Source organism: Anser cygnoides, chromosome Z (genome assembly GCF_040182565.1).
Source record: "Anser cygnoides isolate HZ-2024a breed goose chromosome Z, Taihu_goose_T2T_genome, whole genome shotgun sequence".
NCBI classification, from domain to species: domain Eukaryota; kingdom Metazoa; phylum Chordata; class Aves; order Anseriformes; family Anatidae; genus Anser; species Anser cygnoides.
Window position 1 is genome coordinate 33178886 of NC_089912.1, and position 12988 is coordinate 33191873.

Below are 12988 nucleotides of genomic sequence, written 5' to 3' on the forward strand. Positions count from 1 at the left end.
TAGAGGGAAGAGGGCATTTTTCTTTACAAGTTGCATGGTCACAACCCATACGCAACTCTGAATTCCAAGAAAAACATGTTTCCCTGCAGAGTACGTGGGGGAAAAGTTCTGGGGGACACGGGTCTCTCTCCACTTCCCTGCACACGTGCTCAGAGCTTCGGTAATCTTGTCCTCCATAGCAGCCATTTTCTCCAACCAAGGGTACACACATTGCCCAATATTCAGTCTTCTGGGAACTGTGCCATAGAGACAAAACAAGGCTTGTGACCAGACACAAGTCTGGCAAATATATGTGAAGGGCAAAAGAACTATGTCCCAAACTCCTTAGTTATATCTGCCAGCTACGTTCTCTGTATGGTTCTGGATCAGGATCACCTTCTCCTGTAGCTCTTGATGCATCTCTTTACCAGCAGCCAAGATAAACATTTTGCAATGTTTCGGGGGCAGATAATGTACCAGTGAAATAAAGAATAATTTTACTTACTGCAACAAACAAGAGATAAGATCCTTGAGTCTTCTTTTACACGCATATTTTTACTTAAGGTGATGGTTTGCTTGTGGATGAGGTTTACTCATCCACAAACAATCACTTTGTTTGTGAAGGAAATGCGTAAAATTGCTCTGATTGATCACGAACACCTTTCAGCCCTGGTAGGCAAGTTTATTTCTTTAATGAAGTCAATAAAGCATCTAAGTTTGTTCAACAAGAAACAGGTGCACAGCAAACAGGTACACACTTCATGAAAGTGAAAAACACAAGGAAAATTTGGAATCCTTTTGGAAAGGATTTTTTTGTTTGCCTTGGGGCTAGAGAGAGTGAACAATTTTATTGTGAACACACAGTGAACAAGAGCTTTACAGTTCATGCTTTCTGTTCTTTTGTAATACCCAATATGCATTGCCCAACTTCCAGCAAAAAATAGAGGATTGATCTACATCCCAGAAGAGTTAACAGTTTCTGCATAATGCTGGTAAGCCTGAGAATATCCTTGTCTTTCAAAACCAAAAGGGCATCAACAATCCAGGGGGAAAAAAGCGCACTATGTTCAGAAAACAAGCAGATGGAAATGATATGAGAGGGAAGTGATTTATAATGCAACACTTATGCAAACCTTTAACTTTAGTCTGCATCCATATGCCAAAAATAGGATGTTTCTATGCTGCACACTCGGCTGAATACACAGAATAGCTCCTGCATCAAGAAGTCAAGACTTTTGAGAAAGATTTTTTTTTGCCAGCAGCATTACTACCACATCATAGCCATGCTGTAAAAGGGATATTCTTGTGACACTGGAATAACACTCAGGAGTCGTGGGCTCAGTCAAAAATAGTTTCCCTGGGTGGATATACAGAAAACCAGTGTCTCTCAGTGCTCACTTAAAAAATAAGGATGAACAAATCTCTAGTGCCTGACAATCTATTTTACTCAGATTTCAAGCTCCTTTGGAAAAAAGATGCTCCTATCAAACACAGCCCATCCAAGGCACATGACCCTCACACAAAGGCCCTACCTACCCCTCCAACCTGAACACCCAGTCACACCTAGCCAATTCTCTTCAACAGTTTTGAGCCACCTGAAGCCACGGTGTCTTCAATAAGCAAATAAATGGCAGGTTAGTTCCCTAAGACTCCCAAAATGCCAAGCTCATTTCCAAGAAAGCAGTCACAGGTGACTGTTTTAGGTTCACGGGTCACACTGTCCTCTCCTGGGACTGTCCCTGTTGTATGAAACAGGGAGATTTGTGCCAGGCAGCATACACCCTGGCCACTGTTATTTACTCCTCACTGCCATTGAATGGGTCATGCTGCAGCCCAGACCAGGACCTCAGCCGTTTTCGCACGGATATGGCCCTACTCCTGCCATCCAAGCCATGATCCAGCATGTGATCACACAGCTGCCTGCCCACTGGTGGTCTGGGCTCCTTCCAAACCCCACAACCCCCTCAGCATGCCTACTACTGTCAGAGAAACACGAGGTCGAGCTTCTCTGCCCCAGGAAGCAACGTCCACACCTGGACAAGGCTTTGGCCATTTTTATGCATCTGTACCGTACGTGGTGCACTGGATACATGACCCTGCTTAGGACACTGGAGTACATTACAGTAACATCAGTGAACTTTCTCCTCAGAAATTCCAGATCCCTACTTGCTTACAAACTGTAATTCTGGGCTTATTACGCAACTATAGGACACCAACAGACTGCAGGAGAAGTCTGCATTTGTAGACTGCATTTGCTGTGAGAGGTTTGCATACTCTGAATAGGCCTTTCTGTACAACCTTATATGAGTGAAGCTGTCACCCATTTATAGATATGTCACCTATTTTTTCCACCTTTTTTTTTAGTACAACTTAACTTGTATGAATAATTATCAAACTGCACTGAAAAAGATGGCTTGAGAGAATTCACTGAAGAATGAGACACTATGTGGAAGAGGGGCAGCAGCTGTAACTAGAATCATAGAATGGCTTGGGTTGGAAGGGGCCTTCAAGATCATCTAACTCCAATCTCCCTGGCATAGGCGGGGATGCCACCCACTAGATCAGGCAGGGCAAGGTCCCATCCAGCCTGGCCTTAAATGCCTTCAGGGATGGGGCATCCACAACTTCTCTGGGCAACCTGTGCTGGTGCCTCACAACCCTTACAGTGAAGAATTTCCTCTTAGTGTCTAATCTAAACCTATCCTCTTTTAGTTTAAGACCATTCCCCCTTGTCCTTTCATTATCTACCCAAGTAAAGAGCCCTTTATAAGACCCCTTTAAGTATTGAAAGGCCGCAATGAGGTCTCCCGGAGCCTTCTCTTCTCCAGGCTGAACATCCCCAGCTCTCTCAGCCTTTCTTCATAGAAGAGGTGCTCCAGCCCTCTGATCATCTTTGTAGCCCTCCTCTGGACTCACTCTTACAGGTCCACATCTTTCTTGTGCTGGGGACCTCAAACCTGGATGCAGTACACCAGGTGGAGCCTCATGAGGGCATAATCCTCTCCCTCCATCTGCTGACCACCCCTCTGTTGATGCAGCCCAGGACACAGTTGGCCTCCTGGGCTGCAAGCGCGCACTGCTGCCCCATGTCGAGCCTTTTGTCCACCAGAACCACCAAGTCTCTCTCCGCAGGGCAGCTCTGAACAAGTTCTTCTCCCAGTCTGTACTCCTGTCTGGGATTGCCCAGACCCAGGTGCAGCACTAGCAACCTAATTAATGTTTCACTGGGTGGAAAAAAAAAAAAAAGATGGGAAATAGGAGATTCCATTTAGCCTGAAGGATACAAAGGCTAGTTTCTTATGCTAATCAAAGCATTTCCATGTGGGTCTTAGTGTCTTTTTACAGCTTACAACCAAATAAGACAGTAAGTTGAGGGTAAGGAGGAAGAGAGAAGCAGGGATTACATTTTCCTCTCTGTTTGTACAACACCTAGCATAGAGGGATCCTGCACTGTGGATCTTGGCACTATAGTTAAACAAACAATAGACTGACCATTATATTAGTGGTTGAAAGCGCTCTTTACCTGCTGGAGCTTGACCTCTGCGTTCAGTAGCTCCTCTACTGCAGATGATGGCATGGACACATTATGATAGAGGAAGTCTGAGAATGTCTCGTTGTCAACCAGGAAATCCCGAAGTTTCAAGTCTGAAAAGTGACAAAACCAGCAACATTTTGGTCAGGGCAAAGCCAAAAGGAAATTCATGTGAGAGCTCTGAACAGGAAAAGCAACAGCTGACAAATAGGGGAGAGGGGATTACACAAACAATAGCATAAAGAAAGCAGGAGATGCTAGCAAAATGCTCCGAAGCATGGCAGCTTTGAGAGATGTCAAACTATGATGTCTCGATCTCAAAAAAAGGGGGGAGAAGGGTGTTAAAAACAACTTAATTTAATACTTAAACTCAATTTGCACACACTGTCCATTAGTCAGACACAGAAGCAGCAAGGGAGACCAAGCTATTCCCCTGCTCTGGGGTGAAATCTGCTCCAGCATTAGCCTTGCACAAAGATTCAGCTTCTCTTAATGCCTGTGCTCTTACTGAACGCAGGACTCATTTGGTACATGGACCATGCAGGGATTTAGTAGTCCATATTTAATTATGCTAATAGTAACTACAAGATGTACTCTACAAAACTACTATATTTACTCTACCACAAAGTATTTCAAAGTCTGATGTGCGCAGACAAAAAGAGATCAGGTCATACAGAACTGCATGAAAACATAGGAAGCAATCTTAACCACTCTGGCAAAATTTCTGCAAACACTTTTATTCCATTTTCTTCTCCCAAAGCTTCACCTTCACCTTCAACTCCCCGCTTTAAACAAATGTGTATCTCCCTCACAGCACACGCGAGCCATCTGGAAATTATAACCCATGTACAATATTAAAGTTCACAAGCCCAGAGCTTAAGCAACTGACTGACCCTCATGCTGTTTCTTTCTTTCGAGAGGCCAACTCGCATTTCACTACGCTTAAATAAGTGGGGATGAGGAAAGCAGCTATGCCAGGGAGAGCTGAGAGAGGAGGCCTGGCGGGATTTACTGGGGTGAAGGTTTCCAGGTGACACTGAGCGCACCAGCAGGGCATCATGCTGCTTTGTCTGCTCGAGGAAGAAGAGGACATGAGTGCCCGCAGCAAAGATCGAGCCCTGACAGGAAAGTCCCGCAGGCAGCCTTAGGAGTAACAGGCGGAGCAACAGCAGCTGCTGCTACCCCCAACCTTTTGGTTTTTCGCTTCACCAGGCTGGTGATCCCTCCTAGAAAACCCACCCTGGGGAAGAAAAAAAGAGCCTGGCTCCCATCAGGAGCCGGCTGCTGCCCACGGTGCCGGGTCCGGCCCGGGCAGGCTGCGGGCGCCCAGGCAGCAGGCCACAGGCGCTGCTCCTGCGGCACGAAGCGCGCCGGGTTACTGTCGGTCATCGCTCCCTCGTCCACATATCCAGTTACAAACGCCCTGTCGCCTTCTGGTTCCGCACGAGCAGCCGCCGCCGCCACCACCACCACCACCACCACCCTCGGCCGAGGCGATGCGGAGGTTACTTCGGGACAAAGGCTGCTCCCTCGCCCTCTGCGCTCTGCTGCTCGTGGCAGGAAACCTCGCAAGGAAACCACCCGCCGCTGCTGCCATAACGTGCGGCCGCCTCATGCTGTCCTCCTCCCCAGCAGAGGCTAAAGCAGCCTGCCTCAATGCTGCTGAAGGAAAACCTCCCCAGCCCCGTTCCTTGGCTGCTCCTGAAAGGCGCGAGCTCCCTGAACGCTCCTGTGCAGCTTGTTTGCTTTTTTTTTGGTGAGATCATCAATGGTTCAGAAACTCTGATGGACAAAAGGGTAGCTGGCTGAAGGTGCCCTAGCATGCAAAGTTCAGATGTTTGCAAGCTTTTTCATGTAGTCTGTCCCTGTTCGGAGGATTTTTCAAGCTCCTCTTAAAGGGGCCATACACCTTTTTTTAATAATATAAAAAAAAGTAACCATGCAATAATTCTCCTACTTTTCTGAATCCTCATTGTTGTTTGTTTGAGGGGGGAAGAGGAGATGCACTGGGGCTGCCATGCGAAAGTAGGATTCTCTTGGTCAGGAGAAGACTCTGTACGTAGTTGCAGGAAAGCAACCTGAACAACGCTTGGACTCCTCCTGGCCTCTCTGTAATCATCATGCGGAGGAACAGCCTGCCGTCCTTCACAACTGTAATTAACCAGTCCAGGGTTAACAGGGTATTTCTCCCCTTCCTTTTTATCATGCTGAGTATTTTCAGACTTGCTCAGCACCAGAATTTGCTGAAAATCAAAGCTGACTTCTAAGGCAACTCCTACAAATGCCTGAAGGGGTTTTTATCATCATTTGGAAGAAAACATGATGGGAACAGAACATAAAGTTACCAGCACGTGAAGTTACCAGAACTGCTTGTGGGATAATACTTAGCTTCCAACTGGCTGGGCACGAACCTATGCTTACTTGGCCATATCCTTTTTGTGTCTGAGACCACATGTGGAAGCTCTGCGAGACCAAGGGGCCAAATCCAAACATCATGGTCCCACTGCAACACCCTAAGCAAACAGCCAGCCTCTCTCACTGTGCGTTTTCTCCCCCACCCTGTCTGGTCCTACTTCTAGCACTCACAGCTCAGTGTCTCATGTCACACCCCCAGTCACGGAGGCACACATAACAATTTGCACATGAAGCCACAGAAAAGCACTGCACACTGCAGTCAGTCTAAATTCCTGCCCTGGGTATTTCAAGAAGATGAAAGTTAATAGATCTTTCCTCTTGAAAACAGCCATTCTGCTCCAAGGTTGCTTGCCCGCAAGGGTATATGAAATACAAGGGCATTAGTTGAAAGAACCACCCCAAAAATAGAAAACAAAAGAAACAGACAGGTCTTTTGAAGGCTAGTATCAAGCTTACCTAATAATGCAAACATTTGGAGTAGAACACATTTTACAACCAGAGGCCAACTACTGTAATATTTTTCTGCCATAAAAGCTCAGACACACTATCAAGTTACTCAAAAAACGTGAGGCAAAATGTCAGCTCAAATGTTATTTAACTCGTGCGTCTTCTCTCACATTTGAGAATGACGAAAAGCACTGGTACGGTCAGCTATTGCAACCCAGCTGACACTGAGCAATGCAGCTGCAGCATCCACAGAGCACGTCAGGAAGATGTCCCTCTGTGTTTTGCTGATGTGGACGGACAGACTCTCTTCCCCTCTCCCTTTGCCTCCAACAGAAAGCCAGGACTGCAGGCTCCCCTCACCACTACCACAGCAGGGAACAGCTTCCCAGTCAGAAACTCAGGTACCATGAGTCGAGATGAGCCCCAGGCACAAACGTGAGGTCAGACTGAGCCACCACACTGGAAGATGATTAGATCTGACGTCAGCCTCTGCCATGATTTGGAGGTGAGATGGACATCTGAAGTTACTGTCTCACAGCAGAAGAAATACTAAGGTAGATGGTGTTCATGGTAGCCTACCTTTGTAATTTCAGTCATGACCCCAAAGGAACAAAAGCAGAGCAACAACAAACACAAATGGGGGCTGTGCTTATAAACCATGCAAGTAGCACCCTCACCTCAGCAGGCCCAACAGGACTGATGTGTTGAGCCTTGTTCTGCTGAGCTCCAGCTTGGGCACTGTATAGCAACAGAGCAGGAGACAGTCCCCATCCGTACGAAGCAAGCAGAAGTCCACTTCCCCTGTGGGGCAGGGAGAAATGTCCTCCCTTACAGTCACGCAAGGAAGTCTCCAGCAGAACCAAGAGCTCCCAGAACTGGCCGTCTTGTGCCTTAACCACAAAACCACCCTTCCTCTCTGAAATCACAGGTCAGGATTGAACAATCACACATGGCAGCATTTCACGGACACTGACTTCATGAAAGACATGGCTTTCCTGTTGCTTCAAACTGACGCAGGGGGCTGAGCTCTGGGCAGGGAAAATAGAATTTCGGGATTTTCACATTGAAGACATTGAGGACTGTTTTAAATCTGTTCAAGATTCAGAGTTTCCTGACAGCTCAGCCCTTCCAGCACCTTCGCCCCTGAGCACAGAGCCAGACTGGTCACTTCTGGCTTGAGAATCAAATCATTGTGACAATAATAGCAAAAAAGTCTACTCAAGGGGCTCAAGACATCCATATGAATTAGCAAGAAAAACAGAAACCCCATGCTTGCTACGTTATTGGTTAAGTCGAAGTGCAGAACAAAATATGTCCACTATAAATAATGGCAAGTCATTGCTATGTGGGGTCATGAGAAACACTGCAGATAAACTAGTCTACTTTCCCTCTAGATCTGGACTGAAACACTGATTGTGCAGTGAAGAAAGTGTCCGTGGTTCATATGTTCTCCACAGCTAGAGTTTTTTACTGTCATCACTCTGGAAACACATCACCGGTTACTTTCACAGGCTCTAAAGGCAGCTCAATGCAGGAAAGAGCTAGAGAACCCACAGTGAGGAACCTGTTTTAATTTGCTGCTCTTACTATTAGTATGACCATGAGTGCTCCCAGAGCAAGCAGTGACTATTTCCAGCAAAACTGAGAGGATCCACAGACAAGTGCGAAGATAAAAATTGTGCAGGTTAGAGAGCAGGACTGTTCTCCTAAACATCCCTCCCATTCTTTCTTGCTTCACTTGGAAGCACAATGGGCTCATACCTTCCTTTCAAAATTTAATTATGCGGCTTCTTTTAAAAATGAAACAATAGGATAGAAAAACAAAACCCCACGGAAATTGTGGCTACAGTTTTCATATCCTGAGCACTGCCTTCTAAAAATAAAAGGCATGCAAATGTTAGTTCAACATATCTCAGTGTACCATAGAATACAAAGCTCACCAGGTCTGACTTCAATTTGCGGGGTTTGTGCTCAAAGGGTTTGTTCTCCATAAACTATAGTAAACCAGACTTTCAACCAGTTTAAAACTAACTTAGGCTGACTGAAAACAATCTGACAGGCTGATGTACTGTTTATTTCCCAGCCTCACATGCCGTAAGTCCCTACAAGGAACTCGGCGAAGGAAGGGGGAGAAGGCGATTCATGCCATGCTAATTTAGAAGCTAGGAGGAAAACAGGGCAGTGTGTCCCATCGATAAGTGTGACTATTTATCTTCAGGGAATTTCAGTCCCTACTTACGGAACGTTCAGGGCAGAAAACAATTATGTTATTTTCTGGATATCCATTGCGGTTAGCAGATTTGCTACCCTTTGGCTAAGCCTGTGTTCCTCACAGCCAAGCATCAAGACAACAGAGAAGCTGTTGTTAAATTATGACCCTTTATTTCTCATCACAGACTGCTAATAAGGCAACCCAATCATTTTCATAGCAGCTACATAAAAGCATCACTGCAAGATGAACCAGTGAGACAAGACTGGGCATACGAAGCTGTAGCTTTGTTAGAATGAGCAGGATTCCATAAATGCCCAAAGGAGATACCAGTGAGGGAACTGGGATTCACTGTACCTGGCTCCCTGCTGGGACAAAACTGCACTTCTGCAGAACGGGAGGTAGGTGCACAGTGCCTCCTCAGAGCTTTCATGTGAAGGCAGTAATTCACATCCACCCACACCAGCCTGATTATACACCTGCCTGTCATGCCTGTGCAACCCTGCTCCACAGTGCCTTTGAATGACCAGAAGACAAGATGAGAAGGCTCCCTGGCCACAGAGCCCTGCTTCACCCAGGGCATTGCTTCTTTACCAGCCATATCCCCAGCAACAGGACGTTTTGCAAGATACCAAGTGCACGAATGGGCTACCAGCAGACCAAGAGCTAGTCTCAGCTCCTGCAGCTGAAAGCATTTACAAGTGGCACGTGTTACCACCAAGAGGACTCTGGCTGGAGACTTACCTTAACAATTAGCAACTCCTCACATAGGAAAAGGACCAGGGCAGACAAACCAAATGTGCTTGCAGGATTAACACTTACGCTGGAATTTTGTGCTAATTTTTCAGTGGAGATTATGGGAAGTGTTCCTCAAAAATACATGACAGGTGCACTTAAATGACTCAACTGATTTTCACACTCAATACCCGTCATTGATTTATAGATGAAAGGAGCCTGAGGCTACTTCCCATAAAAAGAGGCTTTCAAACAAAGTAACAGTGGAATTGAAGGACTCAGGAATTGACACTTACTCTGAGGAAATAGAGGCCTCCTAATGTTGGAGTCTGTTACAGTGTTGTACCACTCTGAGCCAACAGCCCACATCTACAGCGTGAAAAGCAAACCTTCCAGATGACCCACTGCTCGGCTTTGGCAAGGGGGCAAATTTTCATTTGCCCTCATTATAACCCTAACTTCAAGCAACACATCTGGAGAGCATGATCAAGTGACGTATGACACATACATACAAATATTTATTAAAAAAAAAGGGCAGTTACTAAGGTTTAATATTCCTTTTCCTGTAGGCACCCTTGCCCCTGTATGGTGGGAATAGCTCTCGGAGCTGCCTGTATCCCTGTTGATACTAACAAGTGCAAAACTGTTCTCTGAACAAGTTAGACGGCTGTGCCCTGATTTGTTGACAAGAAATCAAGCAGCTCAGCAGGCCTGTTGTGCAGGACTTGCTCATGTGAAAACACAGGCCTAATTTGCTTGCAATCGAAGTGCTGTTCCTTCTACAGCCGTAGCTTGATGTGTTTTCATGGCAGGCTATAGGTCTATGATGAGTCCATCAGTGCTGTCTGTGGAGACATTAGATGACACCCAAGTTAGCACCATTTAACTAGAGCCCGTAATCTTGACATATTTGCTATGTCAAATTTCCCTGGTGAAGTGTGTAGTGAGGAGGCAGCCTCCTGCCCTTCTCCAGCAGCTAGGATTTCTCCTGGATAAAGGTACGTATTGTGCAACAGGTCCTCTCTTTCCACCGTGGAGAACTCACTTCTCTTGTCCTTCCCACTTGTTGTGCTCGGAGCTACGAGTTAGGAGGTGAGTCTGAGGTACCAAGCAGTGCTTGGATAGCCACAACAAACAGGCACATCAGAGAGATCCCCCTTGCCCGAGGTCATTTTACTGTCATCACCATGGTCTCAAGAGACGAGCCCAAACGCTCCAGAACCAGGAGAGAATGTCTGGCACAGAAAAGTGACTTCAAACTCATCTGCATGGTGTGGTATGGTACAACACTCACAATGTTTAGAACATGAAAAGCAGGAGGAACAGTGATAAAAAGAACAGCTCCTCAGGAGGTGTAAGACATGGGCAGGAGGACCTCTTGGTCCGCTGAACTTCCCTGCCCAGGAGTTCCCAAAACATTACTCTGTCAGGCACTTGCACCTTAACCATAATGTCATTGCTTTGGTTGCTTTGGTTTGTGAGCCAGCAAAGATTAACGCTGGACAAAACACTGCGCTGCATCTTAAGAGAAGTGCTAGGATATAAGCCTGCAATTTGGGTTTGCAGGCTTTGGGACCTCCATTCCTCTCTTAAGTCAGCACTTTTGCTTAGAAGGGCTTTAAAAGCACCAGACAGCACAATCACTCTGGTTGAAGGCACAGCTGACATTGCTGGTTGCACAGAGAAGAGAGCAGTCCTCAGCTTTTACTGGGGGCGTGTTGGCTTCAAGAATGTAGAGCCAATTTAAGCCAGCTGAGATCCCACCTCCAACCTGCATGGAAAGTCAGCAAGGAACACAAGGCTTATACCTCTGTTTGGGTACTACCTGAAGTCTCAAATGTCATCAGGTCCCCTCCTGTGTGACAAACATGCCAACAGATAGCCTCTGCATCAAAAAGCATAGGTACGGGACACAAAAGTGAAAGCCGCATGGCGGTCAGCAGCAGTTCTACGAACAAACACGGCCTCCAGCGCTTCCGTCTGCGAAGGAACACATCCATCCACACCCACACCCCCTGGTCTTGTATAACACCATAAAAAAGATATTCTCGTCTTTTCCCCTGCTGCAAACCAAATACTGTTATCAGCACAGACAACTGTGAAATACAGTTGGCGAGTTTAAAAAAAAAAAAAATGTTACTTGTATTCAGGCTTTGTACAGTACAATAAATGAAGCAGGCCTTCAGAAAAAAAATCGAATACCTCCACTGTATTGTTTTAAGAAGCAAATTCTGAGCAGGGTTCCAGAGTTCACAAGGCAGTTATAACTGGTTGAGAATTCTCCTACTACTTTTCACAAAATAAGGATAAACTGCCACACTGCACATCTTCCAACCCATGAATTGGCTTGTCAGCTATACCGATGACAGACCTCAGATCTGACCAGATAATGATACTTCATTATTACAACAAAATGATTTTCAGGAGTGGTATGTAGAAAGTTTTTGAGGCTAGTACAGACTATGGAAGATCTCTGTTTGTCAAATCCAGCTCAGAAGAAAAAAATAGATACTTGGCAATACCTGAGAAGTGTTTCTAAAGAGCCTGAAGGTAAGGGTTGGTTGCTAAAAATAAGGTTTGGATTTTAACTGCACTAAGAACATTATGCCCTAGGTAACATGCAGATTTTGGATACGCCAAAACATCAACTCAGAGATACAGTAAAATATATTAAAAATCAATAGACAGACTGGAAAACAAACTGCGTGGTCACGTCCAGCCACAAACCACTATTCCAATGGCAAAGACTGCTGTGAGAGTACACGGTGTGACACTATGCTATCAAAAAGTATGGACCTAAGCAGAAGTTGATGGGAGGAGCTGTGGCCAACGAAGACCCAGGCCAGCGTTGCTTGCGCTTGGACAAGTGACTTTATATTCAGTGGAAATTCAAGTCACAGGAAAAGGCAGGACTGGTCATTTTAATCAAATGACCATTACTAATAGCGGAAGGGCTTTCATGAGCTGGAGATGTGAGCAAGCATCTGGGAGACTGCTGGTTCAAATGCAGAGAGAAAATACCTGTATCAGAATAGCTTCAGAGGCCTGAAACAAGCAGGCAGAACCACCCCAGCAACACCAGGCTTCTTCTGACTTACAGCTGCAGCCCAGCACCAGGTATCCCATTAGAAAGGCTTCCCCCACAACACCAGTAGGGGTAATGATGAACTGTAAGCAAAACAACAGGCAGAGCTGCCCAGAATCAAAGGAGCCTGACTGTCCTGCACTTGCATTGTTTAGCTTTGTACAGAAAGATGAAAAAAGAAATAGCCACACCTTCCTTGGGTGTGAAGCCTCACTCTGCCTTGGCTGCCTTCCTCTCACTCGACAAGGATTCGTAGAACTCAGCTCACATCTGGCTCAACACGATACCGGGTCTGCAGTCAGCAGATCACCGTGCATCTTGCTTCCCCGCCTGTCAGGAAGAAGTGTCACTTCTGGATTTAGTGCCAAGTCCTAACGCTCCCTCATCTAGTGCACAACAGCAAAAGCCAGCTCCGGAACAAGGAGCTTCCCAGGGTCAAACCAATCCAAAAGGTAGCAAAACTGCTAAGGATTCACAAGAATCAGACAATCACTATAGTCCAACTAGCTTAAACGGGTGCTCTGCCTACTTATTCTGAACATATACCTATATCTAAATGATTTCAAATCCTCGTGTTTCTTATGTT

The 12988-nt window shown here is 46.0% G+C and overlaps 1 protein-coding gene across 2 annotated transcripts in view; it reads right to left on the minus strand.

Moving 5' to 3' along the window:
- ABCA1 (ATP binding cassette subfamily A member 1) overlaps positions 1-12988 on the minus strand; it is a 92937-nt gene that overhangs the window by 45053 nt on the left and 34896 nt on the right. For both annotated transcript variants that reach the window (XM_048051479.2, XM_048051477.2), the window contains exon 6: positions 3503-3624. In XM_048051479.2, coding sequence (XP_047907436.1) covers positions 3503-3624 — 122 coding nt within the window. The remainder of the gene's footprint in view (positions 1-3502; positions 3625-12988) is intronic.